We start from the raw sequence: 23,523 nt of genomic DNA on the forward strand, positions 1-23,523 counted from the left end.
TTATCCGTTGACTGATGTGACTTGCCCCGCAAAATAATAACTTGCTTCATGAGCTTGTTGTTAATTTTCTTGCACCTGTGCTTCCGAGTCGGTGGTCTCCCGGGAGGACTCCGACTTCCGTCTGGCATGGGGTGAATGAAGATTTCGAGACACTTGGCGTTTGGGCTAATTCGATTTATTGAACAGGCCTTAGTGTCATAGCAAAAAGCGCCCCCGAAAACCCCGGGATCTCAGTTTATCAAGGTTCTAATTCTCTGGGCGTGGAATTAGCCCCCTCCCTCGTTGCATCCGGAAGGATGCTCCTCCTCATGACCATATTTGGAATCGTACCCGCCAGCTGGTGTCTCTTTGGGTGTGTGAAATACCACTACTCGTCTGCTGTCGTCTCTCAGTCTGGTCAATCTTTCCCCCGGGGGTCCTTTGTTACGATAATGCCAAACAGTCCTCTTTGAAGACCAGGACCGGTTGTAAACCCCCGACAGGTTTCTGTCAGGGGGATGCAAGACCCCACAATCAACATAACATAACTGGTTAAAGGATGTTCTTTGATGTAGAAGTACAAAGAAAAGACAGATGGTGGGAACACAGGTCTCCAAACATTTGTCCTTCCCAAAGGAACTCTGATTGTGTTACTATGAAAATATACTACAAGCTTAACATTTGTCATATTATCAGTGATTTAGTTTTGGACAAATGAGTGGAAAATAACTTCAGTCTTATTATAATGAGTATGAGTTTTTCGAGATACGAGCCGTCGCCCGGCTGATTTGTTTGTCTTATATATATATATATAATATCGAGCAAAAAATATGTGTTACAAGCAAAAATATGTGTTACTGTTTATATCTACTCCCAGTTGATGTTTATTACCAAACTAAACATAATAAGAGAGAATTATATGTTGTGTCTTTAAAACCACATGACTTTTCCTTTTGGAAAGTTCGCTCGGCTGCTGAATGTAAACAAACAATGCAAAACGCCATAGAAGGGCTAACAAAAGTAGCATCAATGCCACGATAGCTATCACCCTTTAAGCAGCAGAAATGTGAACACAAATCGCACATCAACATATGTAAACAGACAACATAACAGTACTCACAGGCATATGTTCTTTATTTGCTGTGAAAAACGTATTACTGCAGCGTACCGAGGGGTTGTGGCCGTCTCCACGTATATCCGTATGTCTTTATTATACTGCCCCCTGGTGGCCAAGGCAAACACACAGCCCAGTGAATTAAAGCATGAAATGATGTCAAAACTGTTTAATTTGTTACGTACTATTTAATTCATTGCTGTAGGTTTTTTTTAATAAAGGGCAATACTGTAAAATTCAGTTTTTCTTATAAAAAAAAAAAACCATTGCAACACTATGCAATACATATGTACTGTAAGAAAAGGGGAACAATTCACATCCTGGGCCATGAGGCATTCTGGGATGCCAGCACCTTTAATCCACTTCTCTTCTGTTTGAGCAATCCATGACCTCACAGGCCTTGAGGTCACAAACCGTTAGTGGCCACACCGCTTAGTTTTACAGCTGACGTTGACATTTGTGCAACCATAAGGCTCCGCGCTGATAAGGAATTTATGACGTGTAAAGGGTCCTTACATAAGCTTTTCTCCATAAATTCCATGACACTGCTTTATGTCCATGTCGTGTTTAATGTCGTTAGGCACAAATTGGCCCTGGGAAACTTCCAGGTGGCAGAAAACTGATTGATTGACTACTGCTGACATTATCTGAAAATGATGACAAAGATTTTGTTGTTGTTTTATACACTTTTTTTGTGTGTGGAGAGTGACTAATAAACAGTGTTGGGAAGATGACTTTGGAAATGTAGTTGGTTTCGATTACGTGTAACTATTTGAATGACTCTCTCCGAGTGATATGATGACAATAATAACTTAATTTTGAATGAATGCATGAGCAGCAGGACCCTTGGATGTTCCCTCGAATATAGCGTGTTAAAACCCTAGATCATATGCGGCAAACTCAAGGCCCGGGGGCAAGACGCGGCCCGCCACATCATTTTTAAGTGGCCCGAATTCCAAATTGTCATAATAATAAACAATAACGTTGAGATATTGCATTTTTTTTGTTGCCAAAAACTTCTTCTCCAGTAACTTAAACAATACTTGAAGAAATTGTGATCCTTGTCTTCTGGTATGATTTGGTGATTAAACATTTATATGGTTTCACTGTTCTAGTGGCCCTAAAAAAAAATGAGTTCCACACCCCTGCCCGAGATCATTATTTTGGAATCAGACCATCGAGCCTGTCCCCTCAATGGCTGCGCCTTGGTCGAATGGCCATTTTGCCACCAGGAAGTCGCTGTGACGTCATGGCGAAAGGCTCCACACTCGCGTGCAGCGCAGTCGCAGAGGCGCGCGTGTGTGAGTGCGCGCTTATATTAACGAGTGTCACACTGCTTGCTTGCACCGCTCCACGGACGCACGGCACCGCGTCACGTTCTCTCTCTCTCCCCCCACCCCCCACCCCACAACCCTCCACCCCCCGCCGCAGCATGTCGGAGCTCCGGAAGGAGGTGTTCGACAAGCCCAAGGTACGTCCGCTCAATTTGACGCTTTGTACGCACGACGCCAGAAGAACATGGTCCGGAGAGAGCACGTTCGATCGTTGGTCTTTACGATTGCGCCGACATCCGACGTTAGGAGAAAAGGGCAGGCACGCTCAGTTAGCGCCGTATACTGTGTTCTTTTCCATTTATGGCAGACAACTGCTTTTGATACAAATACTTCACCGTGATTCTGACTTAACTCATGCTTTAGCGCAGGGGCGGTTTTTGATATGGGCGACAGGGGCAGTCGACCGGGGCGGCGTTCTTGTGGAGGCCCACCCCACCCGTGAAATATTGAACGTGCATCATAGGCCGATTAACAACATATTTGGATATTCCTGTATGAGAAACAGAATTACTTTGGGTAAGGGACTTGCTCACCCCCGCCCCCAGAAAAAAAAGAGAGATCAGTGCCAGATGAGTGAGGCTCCTTTGAGGCTGTATTTTTTTTAATGCAGTTGTTTTATAAAGTTTCACTATATTATATTCGTTTTTTGTAAATGCAGTTGTCATGTTCATCCTCAGTTCCTTAATAAGCTGAGCTGAAAGGTACTTTGAACATGTAAGCATCTGTAGTTATGTTTAAAAATATCAAATGTGCATTTTGCAAGGCAACTGTTGAGTAATACATTTTCCTTATTGCGCTTCTCTAAAAGTGGGCGACAATAGGAAAACGTTTTTCTTTACCACAGGGGGGCGCTATGAAAAAAATCTCATTTTCATTTTTTTTCCATTCATTTCATTCCCTTTTTTTTTTTTTGTCCGTTTCAATGTGAACTCAGCAGCAGTGGGGCGGTGCCCTCGCGCCCTCTATTGGCCACTGGAAATGCAGGTCTCAGGGTGGCAACAGCTGAGAACCGCTGTCACAGACAGCACGAAATATGTAGGCTTGTGTAATATATCCCATTGATGTTGCGCAATCAGCTAGTGACAGGCAAAACAATTCCAATTGTAACTTTCATGCTCACTGAGGCTTTTTGCTACGACAACGTGCCCTCTCGAGTGTGTGCGTGTGTGTGTGCGTATACACACTGCGCATGCTCGACAAGGCAACTGGAAATGACAGAGACTGCCAGAGAAAGACGGAGAGACCGAGGATAAGTGTACAATGACAAACCTACATGGGTGGATATAAACTCATTAAATGTGAATTAGCCGTCGGGTCAGCATCCATCCTTCATGCTGTCATCCAATTAGAGGATGAGCTCCTGGCTGTCAAGCTGGAGCACAAGAACGCGTTTCTGTTGCCTGCGCATGGGGCAAAATATTAAGAACACGACTGCACTGTACTGTATGTATGTATGTATGACTTTATTTTAAAATAAAATAAAAAATGGATGTATTTTCTACACACGTTATTCATATTCCGTAGCCACAAATAAATATATGTATTGGCTGATGTGTGTACACCGTTCCCTCGTGGATTCAGCGCATTGCAGATTATTATTATTATTATTTTTTTTTTAACAAAAGACACTTCATTAAAACACATATTACAAGCAATAAAATGTACATAGTGCAAAATGCTACTGTGCATTGCTGTATGTTTAGGAGTTTAAAAGGAGTTTAAGAGTATAGAAAGTGTTTCTAAGTGTATGGTAGAGGTTAATAGCAGTGAAGGGAAGACTAGTCAGAGTCTAGGGAGGTTTCATGCAGGTTTAAAATGCGTAAAAAAAAGAATCACACCAAAAATGGGGTTTCTATTTTGCGGCTTTCTGGAGCCCAACCCCCACGATAAACGAGGGAATACCGCATATTCAAAAGGTGTGTGAGCTATGTATGACCCTCCTTCCAGCCCCTGAAGAGAACTACGTGTGTCAGCTGTCGGGATACTCCTCGCCGAATCGTGTAATGGAATATTTATTACTAATATATCGACCGCTCACCCACCCACAGGTTGAGCTCCACGTGCACCTCGATGGAGCCATCCGAGTGCAAACGATTTTTGATGTCGCTAGGTGAGTCTGTTTAAGCCCCACTTTTTTTTTTTTTTTTTTTTTTTATGATTCCATATTATTATATAGATATAACCCCTGCGTGTTGGACGATGACAATTACCAGTAGTAGATAACAATGACATCACTCTATTACATTATACCTCCTTCTCATCTGGCATGCCCCATCTTGCGTTGTTGCTGGGATTTGTTTGACTAAAAGACGGACAAATGCTATCTGGTGGAGATGGGGCTTATTAGGGAAATGTTTCCCGAACATTTAGTGAGCGAAGGTATGTACAGCGGTGCCTTGACTTACAAGTTGAATTCGTTCCGAGACCACGTTTGTAACTCCAAACACTTGCATCTCAAACCATCTTTCGACACTGAAATAAATGCAATTGTCATTCATCTGTTCCAGCAACACATTGTGCTGCTTCTGGTGTGCCTGTCTTGGCCACAAGGGGGCAGTAGAGTACAGTTTTAGAGACACAAAGGAAGAAGAGTTTGCAATAATATGAATCTTCTTCACAGAGGATAAAGAATATAGAGCTGTGAATATTGGAATATTGTCTGCCTACGTGTGCTGTAGCACCATTTGCGTTCAAATATCTGTTACTGAAAGGGTTTAATTAATTACCACAATATTGATGCTAGTTTCAGTAGCATGCCTATGGCATTTTGCAGTGTGTGTTGGCATTAAGGTTCTGGACTTTTGTAAGTTACAGTATGTGGTTTGGTTCAATACACAACGTGTGATTGTCTTTGTTTTCTGTTGAGTTTGTCAGTAAACTCAAACTGGTTGTGGGAATAAAAGCTCAAAGCCTCTTTTAAAGAATTGTTTACAATCTGCCAAACGTCTGCTTGCTAATTGTGTTGAGTTGAGCTTGCTGCCACAACCGAGCACTTGTTTCTCAAATTTTTGCCCGCAAGTCGAAGAAAAAAAACGTCCGAGCGACAGCTCATATCCGAAAAATTTGTCAGTCAGGTCACCTCAAAACTCAAGGCACCACTGGATTTTGCTTTTTTTTTTTTTTTTTTTTAATCTCAACGCACACTACGAAACAAAAGTATATACTGTACACTGATATATATAGAACTATGAGAAATAATCTACAATAATCCAGAAATCGAAGGTATGCTCAAGCATGTGTGCGCACAGTGTACCTGTCAAAAGACTATGAAATCGCGCTGCTCATTTTTTTATGATAACCACTAACGTAAGCAATAGCCAAACACAACAGATATAATAATTAACCACAAAGTCAGCAAAATTACATTAGTCCAGCATCATGTTAGCCTCTTCCATAATTCATCTTTGATTGTTTTTACATGTGTAGTATCAATGTTCTATTGCAGTTTATTTCCCTTCATTTCACTCTACTTTCTAACCAAACATATCTTTGTGCTGCTGTTGTTGTTGTTTTTTTTTGTTTTTTTTTTGTCCTTGCAGGAGACGTGGCATCCCTCTGCCAGCCAACACGCCAGAGGAGCTGAGGCATCTTATTATTCTCCGAAAGCCAGCCACGCTCACAGAGTTCCTGGGCAAGTTTGCCGAGTACATGCATGTGATTGCGTAAGTGCCTTTCCTATAGCGCTGCTGACTGGGCCTCACGATAAGGGTTGCAAATTTCCAGGAATTTTCAATAAATACATGAGAATCAATTAGGAATTTACCAAAATTGGAGGTTGGAAAATATACTTTATCATCAGAATCCGAATCATCTTTATTTTGCCAAGTATGTCCAAAAAACACACAAGGAATTTGTCTCCGGTAGTTGGAGCCGCTCTAGTACGACAACAGACAGTCAATTGACAGAGAACACTTTGGAGACATCAAGACATTGAGAAAAACACTGAGCAAGAAAAGGTTGCTAGTAATCTGGTAATGTCTGTGCTTTTTTTTTTTTTTTTGACAATTGTCCTCTAGCAATTAGAGCGGTTTGAATGACTAATATAGCAATAGTCCGGTGCAATGACCATTGTGCAAAGGGCAAGCTTCAGATATGTCACCCCTCAAGTGAAGTTAAAAAAAAATGGAATTACTAAACTACTGTATTGTCCTCACACGTGGGCAAGGCATCGATTTGTAGTTCGATTTGCAATATTAAATGTTTATATTTGAATATGATACCTGTCCATTAAATTACGCTCAATTACTTGTTAATCCCTTTCAAATTCCCATTCATTCCCCTGGAAAGTTTCCAATGTGGAAAATTTCTATGGAAATTTACTCGAAATGTCCTGCCCTTTGAAACCCTATTCATGATTAATGAATAACATTCATGAATAATAATGTGACTCAGGCGTTCAAGAGTCGCGGTCCACCTCTTGGGCAAAGATCTGCAGTGAGGGTGAAAGTTCAGTCACGCAGGCTGGTTATCACACACATGTTGTGGATTATTTCATTAATTCAGTCACCAGGGCAACCAAAGACTATTTCCCTGTGGGATTGCTCCATCTGACAGCTCCAACAATGGCGACCTGCTCCATTGAATGGAGCCTCTTTCCCGAGCCTCAGTACGCAGTTGACAATATATGGAACACACCAGCTGAGTATAGTGCATGTACATTAGAAACGCCGTTTCGAATGTTTAGGGACCTCAGTGAGACAACAGCACGGCTTCAGTGTAAATGCTGGAAACTGCGTCGGTCGGCCTCCGTCACGTGACACCGCCGCAGCCGAAAGTGGGAGTCTAAAGCTCACGTGAGCTGCGGTTCCCCTTTGTAAATAAACAAGAATAGCGGCATTCCCTCTGACAAAGCTGTCCATCAACCTCCAGTATGCCGTTTCCCACCCTGTATTGAGCCAAAGCACGTATTTGACATTAGAACAGTATCGCAGAATATTGTGCTCTGTGACAATATAAGCACCGAACGTACCAAAAAAAAATAGATAAGATTATCTTCTTTTACCAGAAAAAATGTGTCCTTTCTCCGTGTCATGTAGATAGACAGCTGCAGGTCTCCCCTACCTTGTAAAGTTCTCGGTTCATACTGCCCTACTGGGCCCAATCCAGTCCTGGCTGCACCTTACCAGCATTTGTGAAGTGGTGAGATAAAAATTCCATGCACAGTAACATGACAAAACCTAAAGAGTTAGCCATGGATTTTAGAAAAAAAAAAACATAAATAATTGTTTTTTAAAAAACATCCTAACCCAGAAGCAAGCATAATACAGGGGAACCTTATTCAATCAACTTCAAGTTTGATTTAAAAAAAAAAAAACCTCCATAGAAAACCAACAGATACACTACCGGTAATTGTTTTATTCCTTCTGCCGTCAGGTTTCTCAATGGTAACTGTGACATGGCCCATGATGAAAACAAGTTTGACCCCATTGCTTTAAATGATCGTTCATTTCGAAAGATGCCACAGTTCAGATGAGGCATCAGTAGTAGCAAATCGTTTTGGTGGAGTCATGGAGATAACGTTTATCAGCGGCACCGAAGGCCAAAGTCATTAACTGTGTTTTTCTCTCTTTTCCCCAGTGGAGACCGAGATGCCATAAAGAGGATCGCTTACGAGTTTGTGGAGGACAAAGCAAAAGAAGGCGTGATTTACGTGGAAGTCAGATACAGTCCTCACTTTCTGGCCAACACCGACGTGGATCCCATCCCGTGGCACCAGGCAGAGTAAGGCCTTACTTCAAGAACATGCACGTATGCATTTCAAGTGATTACGTTGATTTCACAGCTTATTTACTTCTTGCATTCAGGGGTGACCTGAGTCCAGATGACGTGGTACGACTGGTCAACGAGGGTCTCAGAGAGGGGGAGAGGGTCTTCGATGTCAAAGTCAGGTCCATTCTATGCTGCATGCGCCACATGCCAAGTAATGAAACTGCCTTGTAAGATAAGCTTCTCTGAAACTGATTAGATAACCAAGCAAGAACACTGCATAGCTCAAATTTCACAAATCCATTACCAGAGATGGCAAAAGTATGCTCAAACTCCACTTAAGTAGAAGCACAGATACATAGTCTAAAAAATAAATCCTTAAGTCAAAGTACTCTTGGACTTAAGTAAAAGTAAAAAAGTCCAGACTCTGAAATGTACTTTGCGTAATTTCTCATGTATAATACGCTTTTATTTTATTTTTTTGTGAAAAATGTCATCGAGGGTGCGTATTATACATAGGTGTAAGAAAAAAATACCAAAATGAGTTAGCCTTATGCTGGCAAAACTCAATGCATCAAACTTTATTGCTCCCACCTCTGAGCAATATTACCTTATATAGACATAAATCAATACGTAGGGGTGTTTGACGTAACACGGCTTCGGATTTACCGTTTTAGTTAACTAGGTGGCATACACGCTAACACGTGGTATTGTTATATACCTTGCACACGCGTGTAATTAGAATTCCTTTGACTAAGTAATTAGTTTCGTAGACGGAACTATCAGTGTCATCAGCGCACGTGCACAGAACAAGCCTTTTCTGCTTTTGTTTTGTTTAGCGCATGCACAAAGGCAGGAAAGTTTACTTCAGAGAACTTTTAAATTTATTTGAAAAAACAAATAAAATGAAAATTACTATTCCTATAATACTCCAATTTTTGAGCATGGATTCCAGCAATTCTGGGGTGTGTATTACATTTAGGTAGAAGGAATATTCAGCTCGAAAGTGTGATTTTGGGTGTGTGTATTATACTCAAGAGTGTATTTTTAGGAGAAATTACGGTAATTTCAAAAGAAAAAAATATTTTCTCCTGTGAATTATTTACAATACCTGTTACTTTATATTTGTTAATGCTCCCTGGTTCACATTCGTCCATGTCTCTGCTGTCCAATTTTTTTCTGCCTTGTAGTTCCCCAGGATCTCAAACAATCAATCTGCAGACTTTGAAAAAAGTAACAAGCCTATTTTGTACATACAATGGAACCTCAATAAAACGGACCCCGATATAATGGATAAAAACCGTCGGGACTGAACAATGTGTCCAATTCACAGATATACAATATGACTAGATCAAATTACAAAAGATGTGCGTCCAGTGCCTACATGGCGGCCATGTTGAATGAGGGCCATTGATGGGGCGGCCATGGTGTAATGGTTCTATCTATTGTCTATTGTACATAGAGCACTGGCAGAGAGAGAGCGGCATGGGTGCGGTGTTAACTCTGAGGGATACAAAACATAAGTCTTTAGAGTCTGGAATATGCTATTTTTGGTACAGTAACAGTTTTTTTTCTGTCAAGCCGTTCACCTTTGGCCACAGATTTGGAAGCACACTAATTCCTCGCGGCTCATGAAAGCGAATTGGGAACAGGTGGGTGGCATGATTGGGTAGAAAAGGAGCTTCCCTGAATTGCTCAGCCGTTCACAAGCAAAGATGGGGCGAGGTTCACCTCTGTGAACAAGTGCGTGAGAAAATAGTCTGACAGTTTAAGGACAATGTTCCTCAACATACAATTGCAAGGAATTTAGGGCTTTCATCATCTACAGTCCATATCATCAAAAGGTTCAGGGAATCTGGAGAAATCACTGCATGTAAGCGATAAGGCAGAAAACCAACATTGAATGCCCGTGACCTTCGATCCCTCAGGCAGCACTGCATCAAAAATCTACATCAATGTGTAAAGGATATCACCACATGGGCTCAGGAACACTTCAGAAAACCAATGTCAGTAAATACAGTTCGGCGCTACATCCATAAGTGCAACTTGAAACTCTACTATGCAAAGGAAAAGCCATTTATCAACAACACTCAGAAACGGCGCCGGCTTCTGTGGGCCTGAGCTCATCTAAGATGGACTTATGCAAAGTGGAAAAAGTGTTCTGAAGTCCGACGATTTCAAATTGTTTTTGGAAATAGTGGACGTTGTGTCCTCCGGGCCAAAGAGGAAAAGAACCATCCAGACGCAAAGTTGAAAAGCCAGCATCTGTGATGGTATGGGGCTGTGTTAGTGCCAATGGCATGGTTAACTTAAACATCTGTGAAGGCACCATTAATGCTGAAAGGTACATACAGGTTTTGGAGAAACATATGCTGCCATCCAAGCAACGTCTTTTTTATGGACACCCCTACTTATTTCAGCAAGACAATGCCAAACCACATTCTGCACGTGTTACAACAGCGTGGCTTCGTAGTAAAAGAGTGCGGGTACTAGACTGGACTGCCTGCAGTCCAGACCTGTCTCCCATTGAAAATGTGTGGCGCATTATAAAGCGTAAAATACGACAACGGAGACCCCGGAAAGTTGAACAGCTGAAGCTGTACATCAAGCAAGAATGGCAAAGAATTCCAAGCAAAGCTTCAACAATTAGTGTCCTCAGTGCCCAAACGTTTATTGTTAAAAGAAAAGGTGATGTAACACAGTGGTAAACATGACCCTGTCCCAGCTTTTTTGGAACCTAAAATTCTAAGTTCATGATTATTTGCTGAAAACAATCAAGTTCATCAGTTTGAACATTAAATATCTTGTCTTTGTAGTGTATTCAATTAAATATAGGTTGAACATGATTTCCAAATCATTGTATTCAGTTTTTATTTAAGTTTAACACAACGTTCCAACGTCATTGGAATTGGCGTTGTATATTAAGGGCAGTATTGCAATTGGAAAAAAAATAATAATAATTGTACCGCGAGCAAGTGGTTAGTCTTGCTAATCCTGGCGAGACTGGGAGGTAAAGTGCTCCGTGTCTGATGCGTCCATTTCAATTGTGCAGGCTGGTCCGCAGACGTGCTGGAGCTTTGTAAGAGATATCGTGACGAGGGAGTGGTGGCCATCGACTTGGCGGGTGACGAGTCACTCAACTGCGAGGCTTACCCGGGACACAGGAGAGCTTACGAGGTTAGCCTCTCTCGTAGCAAACGCCACCATGGGCCACTTTCACAAACAGGCCGTAGTTCGAAGACCCTGTAAAGTCAATTCGGAGCTTGGTTTCAAAATACATAGATAATAAATAGATGTTTGAAGATCATTGCTGAAAACGTGTAAAGACTGAGACAAATTTTGGAGATATAGCATTAAACTCTTTTTCACCGTTTCTGTTTTCCTGATTTTTTTCGGCGTGACTAAAACGATACCCAGTGACGCACTTCAGTATCCGGAATGAGTCAACCCTCGACCTCTGTACAAGAACCATCTTTGTTGGTATCAGCGACTATCTGGCGCAATTGTTTGTTACTTAGTTATAATTAAGATGCTCGACTTAAGAACATATTTGATTGACAGTTGAGCTGGGCGTGGTTTCTTCACACGCGGTCGTCATGGTAATGAAACCTGTACTCCAGTCGTACATGGTGGCAGGAGGAGCAGGATGAACCAACAAGATTTAGCTGTGCGTAAATGCTCTTATGTCATGTGACCTGACCATACTTTGCTTTGCTTTGATTCCATTGGCAGGAAGCAGTGCGCTGGGGGATCCACCGGACAGTTCACGCGGGCGAGGTGGGCCCGGCCTCAGTGGTCAAGGAGGTATGCCATTGGACCATAACCACGGTGACACATTCCTGACAGAGGTGGCAGAATGTTTCACACTTTCAGCTGAACAGACAAAGCTTAACAGTTGAGTCATGATGAATTGAAGCAAGATAGAACAAACTAGAGCAGCGCTTCCTGATCTTTATTGAGCCAAGGTATATATTTTACATGAGAGAAATATCGCAATAATATATACTAAAAAAAATTATGAGCTCGACTCGATTTACTCACAAATTTACTTAGTGGGAAATGTGGGCCTGTTTCGTTGAGTACAAAGCTGTTGTAGAGCTATACAGTGGTGCCTTGAAATACGAGTTTCATTCATTCCGTGACTACAATCGTCAAGTAAAACACTCATATCTCAAATCATCTTTCCCCATTGAAATGAATGGAAGTGCCATTAATTTGTTCCAGCTTCTCTGGAAGAAAAAAAAAAACCAAACAACTTTTGTAGACTTGTTTGCTCAGTAAAGTAGCACTCTGTAATATTGCACTGCATACAAACACAGTCATAAGATTATTAAAAAGAAATTAAAGAAAACATTTTGTGCATCATAATTAAATGCTTCAATTCCATTCATTGTGTGCCCGTCTTGGCCACCGGGGGCAGTATAATACAGTCATATAGACAAACAAAGAGTCACCACAACTCCCAGTGACTTGGTAAGCTGCAATAATATTAGTTGGAGGGTTTTCACTGAGGATAAGGAATACATGCCTGTGAGTATTGTTATATTTTCTGTCTATAAGAGTTGCTTAATAAATTATTGGGAGTCAATACATTTTCGGGAAAATGAAAAGGGAAATTGGATAATGGACAGCATGGTGGAGGTTAGCACATTGACCTCACAGTTCTGAGGTTGGTGGTTGGAATCCGGGCATTGCTGTGTGGAGTTTGTATGTTTGCCGGTGTACCCGGAGAAAACCAAGCATGCAAAGCACGGTGATCCATGCTTACGTGTTTGGGTACGCCGGCTTCCTCCCACATCCCAAAAACAAGAAGAAGACTATAAATTGTCCATAAGTGTGAAGGTCAGTAGTTATTTGTCTATCTGTGCCCTGCGATTGGCTAGCGACCAGTCCAGGGTGCACCGTGCCTCTCATCTGTTCAATGTTGTCATGCGTTGATGGGTCCCATGTGACATTTCAGGCTGTCGAGGTGCTGAAGGCCGAACGCGTGGGGCACGGTTACAGTACCCTGGAGGACAGAGTGCTTTACACGCAACTATTGGCTCAAAACATGCACTTTGAGGTGAGAAAATGTCCAAAATGCCTCCTGAAGTCAATTGGCTGCATTCTTGATGCTTAAGTTGTTTACAGCATTTTTTTTTTTTTTTATTATTGTTACAACGCGACTATAATAATACAGAACCCCAGACATGACACGCACAGGCAAGAAATACTAATTTGTGCATTTAATAATCATTCACATGAATGTCTTGGGAAGCAAATGGAGCACACCTTTAATAGAAACTGCAACACAAGATGTCATCTGCCTTGCCGTTTCTAGAGGAGGTGCGCTTGATTTGCTCACCCAACTCTCCAGGAATTATATCATTTATTTATTTCATGTTCTGCCTAATTTGTGGTCACAAATTTGCCTTTGGTGCGCACGCTACAGCTACACAGTGGGTAAATAGTAACTAGGTGTTAAAAATTGGTAATAAACAGACATTTATTGAATTATATGTTTATTGAAACAAATTTCGATAAGATAATAAGATATACAAAGAAAAAGAAAGTAAGCTGCTACTTAGCTGGCTCCTGAAGAGTCACCTGACCGGCCATCTGGAAAATAAATTAGACAAAGAGAAACCCATTAGTGTTGTCTGTTTAAAAAATATATATATTTCGTAATGACTTCAGTGATACTAAAAATACTATAAACCCACACCCCATTTAATGTCTGGGGAACTGTATCATAATAATAATCATAATTGTAATAATAATAACATTGGAAGTTTGGGGAAAGCCAGCCTGTCCTCTCGGGTGCAAATGTCAATTTTGGGTACGAGCATGTTTGAGTATTGTGTTAGAGAGCATTTCACTAGTGTTTACGAGTAAAACTAATTTTAGTAATGTGTGTGAACATTTCACTAGTGTAAAGGAGCCTGTATTATGAGCATTTGGATAATGTTCATAAGCAAAAGAAAATCAATATTGTGTATGGGAGCAGTTTACTGATGTTTGAGCACATTTCACTAGTGTTAATGAGTGTGGGGGGGGGGGGGGAGGGGGGGGATCTCATTCTGAGAGTGTTTCACTTGTGGTCATGAAAGCATTTCACTAGTTTTTTGAGCAAAACAAATGACTGTACTGTGTATAAGAGAGTGTTTAACGAGTAAGCGTGAAAGGTAATCCTGAATTATTGTCCCTAACGGCTCCTCATCCAGGTGTGTCCCATCTCCAGCAAGCTGACCGGTGCCTGCGACGCCGACTTCACCAAGCATCCCGTCGTCACGTGAGCGCTCCTTTAATTTGCCGTGACGACCGAGAAGCACCAAATCGTGTGTGTGTGCGCGCGCGCGCTCATTTGTGGATGTGACGTGCAGGTTCAGGAAGGACAAAGCCAACTACTCGCTGAATACTGACGACCCTCTGATCTTCAACTCCACCCTGCAGCTGGACTATAGCGTGGCACACAAGCACATGGGCTTCACCCAGGAGGAATTTAAGAGACTGGTGAGGGCATTTGCATTATATACCACTCACAAAAAAAAAAGTTTGGGATAATAGTAGGATTTCGGCTGAAATTGCAGGCTGAACCTAAATGTCCAAATATTCCATTTGTTTACAGTACTTTTTGCCCAACTTGTTTTGCTTAAACACAATGGTTCTCTAACATTTTACACAAAGTACTACCTCAAAATTTACTCAGCTCTTTATGTACCACCATCATGACCAACATTTTTTTTTTTAAATTGTAGCGTAGTAGGCCTCGGTGTTCATCAATATAAAGGCAGAGGTTTTATACTTAACTAATATTATTGTAAACTAGTGTAATTATGCAGTGTGAACATCAACTCTGTGCTTAAATATAGGAAAATTAAAAGCAATTACTTAAATGAAACATGAACGTTAAATATGAATTGTACCTAAATACAAATTTGAAATTAAAAAGTAAAACAGAAGTTTCAAAAACTAAAGAAAACAAAGAACATCAAGCAAAATTTTAGCATTTAATTCAGTATTTTTTTTCGCGTACCCCTAGAGGGAGCCCACGTACCACTAGTGGTGCTAGTACCACACTTTCTAAGACGCAGATAAATGGCAAAATTCTAAGAGGTGTTTGATCCATGAATCGGCCAATAATTATCCAGTTCGATGCCTTTCTTTGACTCCTTCAGTCTCTCTCTATCTGATGACAATCTAAACTCAGTGGCCACTTCCTGTTTGAAGCCTTGTCCTGTTGGTCAACTGTTGGTGTGGTCTTGGTCTCATGATGTCAAAATGTGAACGCATAATGAAGAAGACTAAATAGCAATTCTAATTGAAGCAAGAAATGCTGATCATGCATCTGTTGTGAATTTTGCAGTTCAGCTTCTTGTTAGAGTACAGCAAGGTGGGCAAGTAGTACTGAAACTTTGAACAGTTAGGTGCATGTAGTATTCCAAAAAAACTACAGAAGGCAAAATTAAATTAGACATTTTTGGGGCAATCAGTATGTTTTAGTAAAAAAGGTTTATGTGATACACACAATAATGGGGTGGCTGTGTTGTTTTGTAGAACATCTGTTCTGCAGCATCTTGCTTCTTACCTGAGCCGGAGAAGAAAGAGCTACTGGGCAAACTCTACGAGGCCTATGGGATGATACAGAGCACGGCCTTTTGAAGCCCGACCTCCCAAAAGTCCACAAATCTTGACCTCCATCGCCGACACACGAGAATGTCTTAATCCACTTCTGCCTGCTTCCCTTCACATCACTGCAAGCACCTCAACGTGTGTGCGACGTTCATATATCGGTTTACACAGAAGCAGTGCAGGATTTTCTGCTGCTGGGAAAAAAGGTGGAGATTTTTTTAACAGTGTCGTTACGCACTATTTTAAAACTATGCATTCACGCATTCTTGCGTTTACATCAAGAGACGTGTCACGAATGCATCTGATGTGCGAATAGTCAAATGAACAATGTATTCAAGTAAACAACACGTTGCCGTGAAAACTGGAAGGTGGGAAGCGGTGAGATGTGCTGACGCTTTATGAGGGAGATACCATTCACTGTGAAATAGGAGTTTTTAGGGATCCAGACCAAATAGCCTCAGCAGGATTTATCAGGTATATAGTACAAAACCAAAGGTCTTACTGTTAAACACGAGGTGGCGTACCACTGCCCTCCATTTAGTTTTCACACTATCCGCTCAACTTCTTGTTCTTGTGGTGTATATATTTATTTATAAACATCTTTTCTGACAATAGAAAGCACTCAATTATTGTGGCCACATTGAAGACACAACAAAATCCACCTTTGACCAGAATAAAGCTGTTCTGTGTGCAGCCTACCTCTTTTTGTTGTTGTTTGTCTTCCTTCCCAGGCAGAAGAGGAAGTAAGGCAAAAGAAGAGAAGCTCCTACAGTACAAACTGCTGTGTCATCTTGCATTTCTGTAAGGTGAGACCATGGGGAGACAGCGGCCCATGCAGGGTCCACAAGTAAACCGGCTTCGTGTCGCCACCTAACGTATACAAAATTCAATATTTATGGCAGAGGAGTGCCGAATGCCACTCGGCCTCTTTTTATCTGCTACGATCAGCGCAAACCTGCTAACTGAGTCCCACGGAAGCATAGAAACACCAACATAACGTTGGATTCATAAGCTTTTTTATTACACAAAGAAAATAGCTATCACAAAGTTATCACTGAACAGTTAGCAATAAATACAGAGTCCATACACGACAGTATCATGGAGACTAAGTTGGATATTGCGGGGGGGGTGGGGGGGGGGGGGGAAGGGGCAACACTTGATAATGAAACAGGTCAAGAGGGTTACAAACAAACACACGCGCACACATATAGAAAGAAAATGACACGTGGTTATGAGCTCCCCCTCCGTGATACGGCTGGAAATTGTTTGGACCGTTCAAATGTTTTCAGCTCAGTCTCCACATAAGCCCAAAGTCTCTTCGCCTCCTCATCTCATGGGGAATATTTAAGGGACTAAACAGAGTCCAAAGCAGAAGAGAAGCATCTCAAATGGCAGTTGGACTTCCCAGCGGTTGCCTGCCCTCACAGCATCTGATCCAATTGGTGCCGGCCAAGCTCCAAACGAGCCATCACTGAGGGATAGCGTTTCTGACTCCATCTCCCTTCGCTCTGTACCACCGCCTCCCGCTTAGGATGGACCTCCGCCTCCCTGGGCATCTTGACTGGTGGAGCCCTCGGCCTCAGGGGCCGGAGAAGACTCGGGCTCTCCTGATGGAGGCGAGACGGAGTTCAGTGTCACACGACCTGCACGAGCTGTCTGGCACAGCTGAGTTAATCTCATTGAATCATTCAATCATCATGGAACTATAGCAGAATAGTGACACGCTAACGTCTTTTTATAAGCGGTCAAATATTTACACACACACACTAGTACAATGATAAGCCTCCTGAAATGAGTTTCCTTCATTTAATAATTAAAAAAAAAAAAAAAAAGTGTCCCCATTGAAAATACACTATGCGATTTCAGCATGTCTCTCACACTGCTCTGGTAACTACAGTGTGCGTAATAAGTGGTTAAATGATACTAAATCAAAAACATCTTTACATGGTTTTATTGTCCACAACAATTTTTTTCATTGAAAAAACATAAGCACTTTGTTTTGCATCCCCCCCCCTAATGTACTGAAGCGGGTTTTTTGCATACCATTACACCCCTAGCGATTACATATTTATATGCGTTCAACGTCATAAACAGCCACCTGCGGGAAAACAATGTGGCCCAAGAAGACATCCCTGCTGTCGGGTTTGCCGTTTGAGTGCTGCAGGAAAAAAAGATTTGCTCTCAGGGCTTACAAGGAAACAATAATGAGAAACTGCGCAAGGAAATACAACTCCCTATGGTGACAATATGACATTTAGAATTCCAAATGGGAGGCTTCCTGCCACACAAGCGCTTAAGAGTGGAATGATTGATAGCGTTCAAAATTTCACACAGTTGTTGCTTTGCGCATTAAGATTACAACATGGGACAATTGCCTTCAACAGAAAATGGCGTTAACTTTATCTTTAGCCGAATATCGCCTTATTATCGGCTTGACTTATCCCGATCCGATCATATGATCAGAAATCGGCGTGGATCAATGTCATTTTCAGTTGATCAGATTGCCTTTTTTAAATTAGTTTATTTTTTTAAAGCAGCCGGCTTTATGCAGCAGTCTGTGCGTCCGGTCTGATGGAAACATTTTGTTTACACAGCCCAACAGTCAAGATGCTACATAGATAAGATCGATACACAGTGCCATGAAAAAGTTTTGGCCCCCTTCTCAAATTCTTAGATTTTTGTATAGTTTCCTCACTTAAATACGATTTAATATCAACAAACAAAAGTAAATATCAGACAAATATAACCCAAGTGAATTGAAAATGCTGTTTTTAAATTGTGATTTCATTTATTAAGGGGGGAAAAAAAAACTTTCCCTATTAACTGGCCCTGTTTGATAAAACAATGGGCCCCTAAACCTAAGAACAAGTTGAAATCAAGCATTTTCTATAACTGGCAATGAGTCTTTCACATCTCTGTGGAGATATTCTGGCCCACTGTTCCTTGGAGAATTGATTGAATTCAGCAAAAATTGAGGGTTTTCCGCATGAACGACCTTTTGAGGTCATTCCACTGCATTTCAATCGGATTCATGTCTGGAGTTTGACTAGGCCACTCCAAAACTTTCAATTTTTTTTTTTTTTTTTTTTTTTTTTTTTTTTAAGCCATTCAGAAGTTGACTTGCTGGTGTTATTTTGCTGCAGAACCCAAGCACACTTCAGTTTGAGGTCACAAACTGATGGCTGAACATTGTACTTCAGGATTTTCGGTTAAACAGCAGAATTAATGGTTCTATCAATCACAGCAAGTTGTCCAGGTTCTGAAGGAGAAAAGCAGCCCAACACAATCACACTACCAGCACCATGTTTGACTGTTGTTTTCTGAAATGCTGCGCTAGATTTACGCCAGATGTAACGAGACACACACCTTCCAAAAAGCTCAACTTTCATTTTGTCAGTCCATATAAGGAAGACGTGCCTTTGTTCTTTTTGGTCAGCAGTGGTTTTCTCCTTGGAACTCTGCCATGGATGCCATTTTTGCCCAGTCTCTTCCTTACTGTTGTGTCATGAACACTGACCTTAACTGAGGCAAGGGAGGCCTGCAGCTCTTCAGAAGTTGTCCTGAGTTCCATTGTGGTCTCCTGGATGAGTCATAGGTGTTCTCTTGTGGTAATCTTTGTAGACTGGCCACTCCTGGGAAGGTTCACCACTGTTCCATGTTTTCTCCATGTGAGGATAATGGCTCTCCCTGAGGTTTGCTGGAATCCTAAAGCTCTAGAAATGGCTTTTTAACCCTTTCCAGACTGATAGATGTCAATTACTTTATATCTCGACTGTTCTGGAATTTCTTTGGATCGTGTCATTTTGTTGCAGCTTTTTTAGCGCTTTCAGTTTTGTGAGACTTGATTTTGTCGGGACAAATTCTGATTAATTGATTGAACAGGTCTGGAGGTAATGATGTAGTAGTGAAAAATAACCACAAATTTCGATTAGCCACAATAATAAATTCATGATTTAACAAGGGGGTAATTACATTTTCCACACAGGGCCAGGTAACTGAATCATTTTTGGTTTTTTTCCTTAATAAATGAATTGACAATTTAAAAACAGTACTTTAAGTTCACTTGGGTTATTTGTCTGATATTTATATTAGTTTGATGATCTGAAACAAAGTGAGGAATCTATGCAAAAATATAAGAATTCGAGAAGGGGGCCAATACTTTTTAACACCACTGTAGATATATAAGATCAAAGAGACTACACACTAATAATCGACAAATCATTTGTTGCAACCCTAGAAAACCTGTTGCAGAACCACACACACTGCACGATGCAACTGAATAGCACGCTTCCGTTTGGTCACGTCACTTGGTGCGCAGCTTGCTACAAACAAAGTGGTCATGACCGTAGTAACATCAGGTTGAGAGGCGGAACCGCTGACCTGCATCCTTTAAGTCCATCTCTGCCAAGTCTTTGGTGACGTCACTGGTGCTGGCCTCCCCTTTGCCCTCACCTGCGATGTCGGGCACCGCGTTCCTGCGGCCAGTACGATCACAGTTGATGAAGTCCGAGTACGACGTCTCCACGTCCATCATCTGTCCATGACCAGCGCTCTCATTACAGCTGCAGCAGGCAGGGAGTAGAGGTCAGGTTTCAAGAAGACTGTCTCAGTTGCCTCACCAGTTGGGTTATTATAGAGTAAGCATTTCTATTTGACTACAGTTGGCATAACATCCAATGCTGGAACACACATAACGCTGATTAATAGACGTTTTCATCTTGTTTGGAAACAATGGGTGCTGGATGGCAGAAAGTGAGTGACTACCGCTGACCTTAACTGAAAACAACGACAAAAAAAGTTATGTTTGGGGTTGCACCACCAGATGTCTAAATCGATGTATAAATCAAGTGGACGTCGCAAATAGTTGTGCAGAGCCTGGTGGCGGAGTACTTGGTTCTTCTTCCTTACTGATTTTAACAACTACCGCCCTGTATTTAACTGAGCATTTTACTGAAAACTTTCGGAAAAACTTGTATTTATTCAACTCACTGACTTTTAAGCAAATTTTAACATTCTTTAAAAGTACAAGTCTGGTTTTAGGGTGAACCACAGCACCAAGACTACACTTCTCGAGAGTTCAAATGATTTAAGAGGCAATCTTGACAGTCCTACATTAACAGTGTTGGTTCTGCTGGATTTTAGCACTTCCTTCGTTACGGTCGACCACACTATTCTTTTAAACAGATTAAAATACCTGCTTTGCCTCTGTTGCTACACACAATTTTTTTTCCCATCCTTCTCTGACAGAACCTTTATGGTAGGTTTTGATATGTGCTCCTCAAAATGTCATTAAATAACGTGGTGTGTCGCAGGGATCAATTTTAGGCCCTGTAAAATTGTATTTCATTTAATGCTCCCTCTTGGCAGTGTCATCAGCAGTCATGGAGTGACCTTTCGCAGCTACGTTGATGATATGCAGCTGTACAGCTTCGTGTCTCCTGATGACACCAGTCCAATGGATAGTCTTTTTTAACTCTACTTTAGACATCAAATCCTGGACGACAAAGAACATTCTCCAGCTTAACCAGGACAAAACTGAAGTTTTAGTCATCGGTCCTGACACCCCAAGCGAGAAACGTATGACTAAATGACAAGTGCTGTCCTTAAAACCTTCCTCGCTGGTAAGCAATTTATCTCTCGTAACAACAACTGACATCACACATTTACACTACGGCGATAGATGGCCTCTTTTCTCAATCGCTCTTCCTTGGTCAATGACATGGACTACCGAGTTTACTAGTGTTGCCATCAAAGTTCTTGTCACCTGGAAATACATGAGAACTTGTGAAGTCACGGTGAAAGGCTATATTTAAGTGGCAATGTGACAAGTGGCTGCCATCGTTTTGGAATTTTCTAAAAAAACAATGAGCATATCAAACAAATCCTCCATGATGAATAAATTACGAAAAAAAATATGATTACTGTAATACATTACCTGTTCTACCGCCTACACTGCTATTCTCATGAATAATATTCAATTTGAGGTCTCTCGTGAGTTTTTACAGCAAGTGAAGCCATCTGAAAGGGTCTGGTAATTTTGATGCGTCGTCTTAGAGAACGCAGAATTTCGGCAAGTATGAGCTTATTTGTAAATATTTTTAACTGAAACTTGTCAGACAAGTGAAGAAGTTCCAAGAGTAGCAGACGAAACCAGTTTCGTTAGACTGTTTTTACTGTAATTTGAAGGCATTTTTTTTATCTGATTTTTTTTGTGGGCGATATCACGCAAAAATGGTAATTGTTTCCACACAGAAAAAAAATCTCCAGAACTCATCATCCGATTTTATAAATTCTTGGTGCGTTGTACTCAAGTTGAAGTGACCTTTCCAATCAGACTCAGCATTTTGGCAGACTGTCATTTTTGGGAAATATTGTCACGTTGCTAATTTAAGAAGCACAAAATGATGGCTGATTTTTGTAACGAATGCAAAAGAATAGTGTTCAATGCATTTTCTATTTCTGCATGGCAATTACAGTATTGCATTCCTGACAGCCAGACCCGTGTGCCAATTAAATGTCCTAATTACATCCCAAAAAACTGAAAGTTGCTCCACATCTCCAAGGGCTCCTGCATGCACATTCAAACCACTGAGTCCATTTTTCCAACCCTGATCAATATGAAGAGCCCAAGTGAAAGAGCTTCAAACCATTCAAAATGACAAGCAGGCCCAGAAGCGCCTCCCCTCTTGGCAATGCATGCCTTTTCTCTTTCCTGCTCTCATTCCACTGTATATTAAAGTAGGTCAGAATCCTGTCAAGCGCTACCACATGACAGAGGAGAACAAACCAGACACGATGTCAGAAACCTTGTTCAAACACAGCTCAGTCAAAAAGATTTCTGTCTGTCTCTTAGCACGATTAGCTCGCATCTGGAAATGTGAGTGGGCAGCGGTAACTGCCCAGAGATAAGTGGCGACGCGGCTCGAGACTGTCGCCCTGTGGTGTCGCTCTCTGAAGATGTATTCGGAAGCAAGAGGGAGGTGTGACCCCTTACCACTTAAAACATGCAGTGACTCGACAGCTGAGCAGTGATGAATTGGCGGCAGCCATTAGTGAGTCTCATGGGGAAGGAATCGGGACGAATAAAAAAAATGAGCTGGCAGACGCGGTTATAACATACTGACCCGGGGTCAGTCTGTTCCCAGACATGTTCACTCACATTCCCTTTGTAACATGAAACCATCAGCGCACTTGTTTTCTTCCTCTACTGTCCAGTATGTGTGCACTGTGCCAAAAAGGAAGTTGCCTGAGTCAAGCCCACAGAGGTCACACAGATGAAGGCCACATTGTTTGGGGAAAAAGAAGTTTTGCAGTGGGAGAACCTGGTCTTCGATTTCGGAAAGTTTGTGTGGGTGTAATCATCTGTTAAATCAATTAAACCACTCATTCCAATCCACATCAACAGGAAAATCATCCAATTTCACTTAATTGGTCCAAAAATTGTTTATTTACTATAAATAATGTATCTTTGTTCATCCATCTAAGTCAGTGTTGTATAGTGACACCACAACTTTCTTCCACTAGATGGCAGAAGCTACAATAAACTTGTGCATCCACCTGTTGCCATTCATGCAACAGAATAAAAGCTGTATTCAACTAAACAGGCCCTCATTTCACACTAAGTACATTTGTGAGTAAATTGAGATGAGATCATTATTTCAATCTTTTTGCTTGGTAGTGTTCCGTGAGGGTTTTGTAATGTAAAATTTGTGAGCCCCTGTAACATTATCCAGGTTCAACAATTCTGCTTAAATATAGAAAAGTGGAAAAATATATACT

General features: G+C 41.4%; 2 protein-coding genes across 3 annotated transcripts in view; one reads left to right on the top strand and one right to left on the bottom strand.

Moving 5' to 3' along the window:
* Positions 1-2,291: 2,291 nt before the first annotated feature.
* On the top strand, positions 2,292-16,442 carry ada (adenosine deaminase). Its single transcript, XM_061769824.1, has 11 exons — positions 2,292-2,564; positions 4,476-4,537; positions 5,967-6,089; positions 8,005-8,148; positions 8,232-8,347; positions 11,186-11,310; positions 11,866-11,937; positions 13,094-13,195; positions 14,337-14,404; positions 14,496-14,625; positions 15,670-16,442. Exons 1-11 carry the CDS (start codon positions 2,307-2,309, stop codon positions 15,772-15,774), a joined length of 1,305 nt encoding a protein of 434 aa, XP_061625808.1. The 5' UTR covers positions 2,292-2,306; the 3' UTR covers positions 15,775-16,442.
* Positions 16,443-16,743: 301 nt separating this feature from the next.
* Positions 16,744-23,523, bottom strand: part of pkig (protein kinase (cAMP-dependent, catalytic) inhibitor gamma) — a 31,720-nt gene continuing 24,940 nt past the window's right edge. For both annotated transcript variants that reach the window (XM_061769874.1, XM_061769864.1), the window contains exons 2-3: positions 20,125-20,306; positions 16,744-17,351 (exon numbers count right to left, since the gene is read on the bottom strand). In XM_061769874.1, coding sequence (XP_061625858.1) covers positions 17,272-17,351; positions 20,125-20,278 — 234 coding nt within the window. In that variant the 5' untranslated portion in view covers positions 20,279-20,306 and the 3' untranslated portion in view covers positions 16,744-17,271. The remainder of the gene's footprint in view (positions 17,352-20,124; positions 20,307-23,523) is intronic.

The sequence above is a fragment of the Phyllopteryx taeniolatus genome, chromosome 1, assembly GCF_024500385.1.
Source record: "Phyllopteryx taeniolatus isolate TA_2022b chromosome 1, UOR_Ptae_1.2, whole genome shotgun sequence".
NCBI lineage: Eukaryota > Metazoa > Chordata > Actinopteri > Syngnathiformes > Syngnathidae > Phyllopteryx > Phyllopteryx taeniolatus.